General features: G+C 44.6%; 1 protein-coding gene across 4 annotated transcripts in view; it reads right to left on the minus strand.

The window, feature by feature from the left end:
* VWA8 (von Willebrand factor A domain containing 8) overlaps positions 1–2,322 on the minus strand; it is a 197,133-nt gene extending 194,811 nt beyond the window's left edge. For 3 of the 4 annotated variants that reach the window (XM_072850135.1, XM_072850134.1, XM_072850133.1), the window contains exon 1: positions 2,041–2,322. In XM_072850135.1, the coding sequence (XP_072706236.1) occupies positions 2,041–2,185 (145 nt within the window). In that variant the 5' untranslated portion in view covers positions 2,186–2,322. Of the gene's footprint in view, positions 1–1,812; positions 1,870–2,040 lie in introns of those variants that run through there. The other variant, XM_072850136.1, reaches the window with a different exon arrangement.
* Positions 2,323–4,613: the final 2,291 nt, after the last annotated feature.

Genomic DNA, 4,613 nt, shown 5'->3' on the forward strand with positions numbered 1-4,613 from the left:
AGATATTCCCATTACTCTTTAGTCACTGAGTACCTCTGTCTTTCACTTTGAGATTTCTCTTAAGCATTACCACTAGATACCTCTAGCAGTTCCTCCACAGCCCCCAGTGCACCAGAGAGCCACATTTGCATTACAAAGACAGAGCTGAAAAGCTAAGCAGGGCTCCTTCACATATAACAGGACAAAAATCAGGCAACAGCTTCTCCCTTACACTTAAAAGGTACCAGCACAGACAGTAAATCCGATCTGGCAGGGATGTCAGATCCAAATTACTGGGTAGACAACAATTTGCTGTTTACTTGACTGTTAACAGCTTCCAGCCTTTTCAGAAATATTTTCAGAATATCAGTAGGGAAGAGACATGCAACCTCAACTCTGCTAACAAGACTCGCAATTACAGCAGCTGCATAGAAATAGCAAAAACACGTATTGCACACAGAATTTCAGACCATCTCATCATCTCATCTTTTTGTAACTTCAGTAACTCCAAAGGAGCGATAGGGCCTGCAAAGAGGACATACAATCATCTTTAAAATAAAATCAATTAAAAAAAAACAAAAACAACAAAAACCAAATAATAAATAGCATTCCTAATGTCAAGGTTCCAAATTCACAGAAGCACAGGAAGTACTATAATGAATAAGATGTCTCAGGTGCTGGGAGGGCAAATATCCCTAATATTATCTCTTAGTCTGCCTTTAATAAACTCAAGATTGTCTAGAGCTTTGAGATTTAAATCTTTATACCAAAACTATTACCATCATTGATTGTAACTGGGAATACTCCTATTATTCATATACATATACAGTGTATTCATGAATTTTGCTAAGTTACACTCAGTTACATTCCCAAGCACATTGGAAATTACAAAGTATTTTCAGTAATACTGCATTTGTTACCATTTCATTCTGCGGAATTTCTTCTTGTTCTTAAGGTTACTCATCCCAACAAAGGGCATAAGAAGTGCGGAGCTACCTTCTTCAGATGCTTGTTTCACACATTGTTAACTTGTTCTGGTTTATTCCTATTTGTTTTAAGATAAATAACCCTAGTTTTTTTTAGTATTTTTCACAAATAAAATATTTTCTGTTCAAAAATTCTTGAAGTAATTTTATGGTTATCAATTCCTCAAAGGCTTCCTTCTTAAGAAACCTTTGAGAAACTAAACATGTATTTAAAGGAATGACTGGTCAACTAATAAAGAGATTTAAAAAAAAAAAAGTAGATAAATGGTATTAAAGGGGTGTAATTAAGAGCTTGAGCGAGTACCTCACCATCAGAATCACCTGCTGTCATTCTGTCTCCGTAATTTACAGCTGCTTATCACTCACTCTGTATTTAGTAGCTTTGTTGCTTTTGGCATTAATTCAGAAAAGCGCCAGCTACCACAGGCATATGTCACTGCTTCCAAACACCACTTCTGTTCTGCACAGGCCCGTCATCTGTCTCAAAGGTCACCAGAGGATATTCCAGGACAGTTCAGGTCATCTTTCCTAGCATATGCAAGCTCAAGGTTAACCCCCTATCTCATTACCATATGCTGCAGGCACACTCAAACACGCATCAGCCTTGGCAACCCCTGACATGGATATGGCTTTGCCTTCACGGAAGGACCAAGCCACGCAATGCAAAAACAGAAAGCATCGCAAGACAGTAATAAGCCACTTGATGGAGAAGAGCAGTTCTCGCAGGTGCAGGCTTCGGCTTCACACTGCGGGTGAAATGCTTTGAAAGAGAAGCTATGGAAGCCACACTAAGCGTCCCTGCAAGCCTGTGCCTGAACTCTGCCCCTTCCTCTCACGCAATACTCACGAGCATAAGAAGAAACAGGGACAGTAGCGCAAACTGGACAAACCAGCAGTCCATAAGGTGGTAACCTGCCTCCAGGCCTCCCCCGGGCCGCCTGGCTGAGGGGAGAGCGGGGCTGCCCACGCCTCCGGGCCCGGTGTCAGGGCCTCAGGGTTGGCCGGGGCAAGGGAAGCCAGGCGGAGGCTGCAAGGAGGCCCGGGCCGGGCCACCCCGGAGGGCAGGGGTCGTTACCTGAACCGTGCAGCGCCCTGACTTCCAGGCGACTGGACCGCGCCGCGGCCGCGCCGCCGCCCAGCACCTGCCGCAGGAGCAGGCGGACCCTGCGCGCAGCGGGGCCCCCGGCCCCGCCGCCCAGGCACAGCACCCGCGACTGCATGGCCCGCGGGGAGACCGCCGCCGGGCCGGGCCGGGCCGGGCCGAGCCAAGGAGGGGAAGGGAAACGCTGCGGCACAAAGTCCCACCGGAAACTAGCGCCGGGCCGACCGGCGGCCGGGGCGGGTACGGGCCGGCGTGGGTCGCAGGGGCGGCGGCCGCGGGCCGAGCTTGCTTGTGCCGCCGGGGTGCCTGGGGAGAGCGGGGGGGAGACTCCTTTCGCTCCCCGCTGTGCTGGAGGGGTTGGGGGGCACCTGGCCGGAAGGAAAGGCAATGGCAGGGGGAGCCTGGGGCCCCCTCAGCGCGGGCCGCCGCGGCCGGAGGGGGAGGCGATGGCGGGCGGCGCCCCGGGCCCCCTCAGCGCCCGCCGCCGGGGGGCTGATACCCCTGGTGTGTTCAGTCAGGAGGGCTGGGGCGTCAGCTCCGAGGACGGCGTGATTTTTTTATATGAAAGAGGCTGAACTCCATAGCTGGAAACGTTTAAAACACCCTGGAAAGCAAGGCGTGGGCAGCCGTGGCTGAGGTAAATTCGTGTACCAAACGTATTTCCTACCTCTGATTTCTTAAATCCTGCTGAATTCGTGGGCCCTTCTGTCCCCGTGCCACCCCTCACCTGTGTCTTGGGATGAAGATTTTTTATACTTTAAGAAGAATTTGAACCAAGTTACTCAGGAGTGGCGTTTTGCACATGCATGGCTTAGATGTGAGATTTCTGTAAAAGATGATGTTATTGACATAGATTTCAAAACTGGCTTGTTTCAACTAGAGTTACTGCTCTTGGATCTATGTAAAAGCTCGAGCGTAAATTTTAGAATACTTTGTGGGGAAAAAAGAAACCGAACTAAGCTTAGTTTCAAGGAAAATCCAGTTGGGACTTGGGTCTCAGCACCAGTAAAAAGATGGTGAGGGAGCTTAGCAGAAGGTAAAAGCCAGAGTCAAGTCACCGTCTTTATCCCCTGTACTTCAGTTTTTAGGTATCTCAGTGTCCATGGGGCTGGGAGAATTTTTCTCCAGTAAATCTCCCATTTCCTGCATGTTTTCAGCATTGAACAATTATACCAGAGCACAATCACTAAAGAGTAAGCTAAGCATCTGGTTAAACATAGACAACTTAGACTTGTAAGCCCTCAAAAGATATTATGAATTATGTATATTGATCTAGTCCTAGATGCATTTCTGCAGCTCAGTATTAGGTGCTTTAAACACTTAAGAGAGGTGAGATTTCATGATCTACAGCATTTCCCGTTGGCTGGAGTGTTGGTTAGGTATAAATTCTATTCTTAGTACCTAATATAGGTCTATGAACCTGCTTTCTGGATCTAAGGCAGGGTAAACTAAACTGAAACATCCTTTTATGGATATTGCCCGAATTTCTTGTAAGCTGAAGATCGCGAATGCTGGAGGCTGAAGATAGGCTGAGTAACAAGAAGGTCTGGCGGAACAGAGTAGAAGGCCAATGAGGCAAAACAGCAATGGAATAATTTATGAATATATCTTACCAATCTGGGATATTAAATTAGAAGATTACATTGATCCTTGTGTCATATCTATAGAAAAAATAATAAATAGTAATAAATTGCAGCAGATATCCAAGCAGTTAAATGCATAATCTGAATACTGAATAGATTTTATGCTATGCTGGAATAATGAGACATTTCAAAATTTTGTACAGATTCACAGTAATTTCACACTGTGAATGTACAAAGCCTTCTTTTACCTCTGTCTGTGTATATATATACACTTGTCAAGCTAAATGCTTTAAATTTCAGCCCTGAGTCATGTGTCTATAAAATGTTTTGCTTTTTAAAGCATTGTCTTAAAATTCTGAATTAGTCAACTTTTCCAAAACTTTAAATTCAGCCTTGAGTTCAGCCTCCAACTTTCCATTCGCAGCAACAGAAAACTATATTTACTGATTTTCAAACCATTGCTGGGAAAGTTATAATGGAAACATTGTTATCTCTGTGCATAATTATGGGGAGGAAAATTTTGTTGAATATATACATGTGTACACACATACACAAACAATTAGATGCACAACTTGAGTGTTGCATTGTTTTTATGCTATACTGTCAGTTATGACACCACTCAAAATTTAGTATAATTTAATAATGTGAACGTATAGAACCTAGTTTTTCTTGTATATACATGTGTATACCCACATGTGAAATTTTATCTGGCTATACAATATTACATTATTGCTTGAATATGGCATCTGCTTCACTTGCTAATCATAACTGATGCATATATGCTTTACATATCTGGTACTTCCTCACTCCTCTCTATGGAAAGCACGATTCCGTCAGTGGTTCAGTGCTGTCATGAAGTAGAAGGATTTAGCAGTCTGCATCTGGTGTGTTTGTGAAGGCTTTCACAGATGATTTACAGCACTGGTAACAAACAGCTATTTCATATTTTCATTCCCTGGCTTA

This window comes from Ciconia boyciana, chromosome 1 (assembly GCF_034638445.1).
Source record: "Ciconia boyciana chromosome 1, ASM3463844v1, whole genome shotgun sequence".
In the NCBI taxonomy this organism is placed as follows: Eukaryota; Metazoa; Chordata; class Aves; order Ciconiiformes; family Ciconiidae; genus Ciconia; species Ciconia boyciana.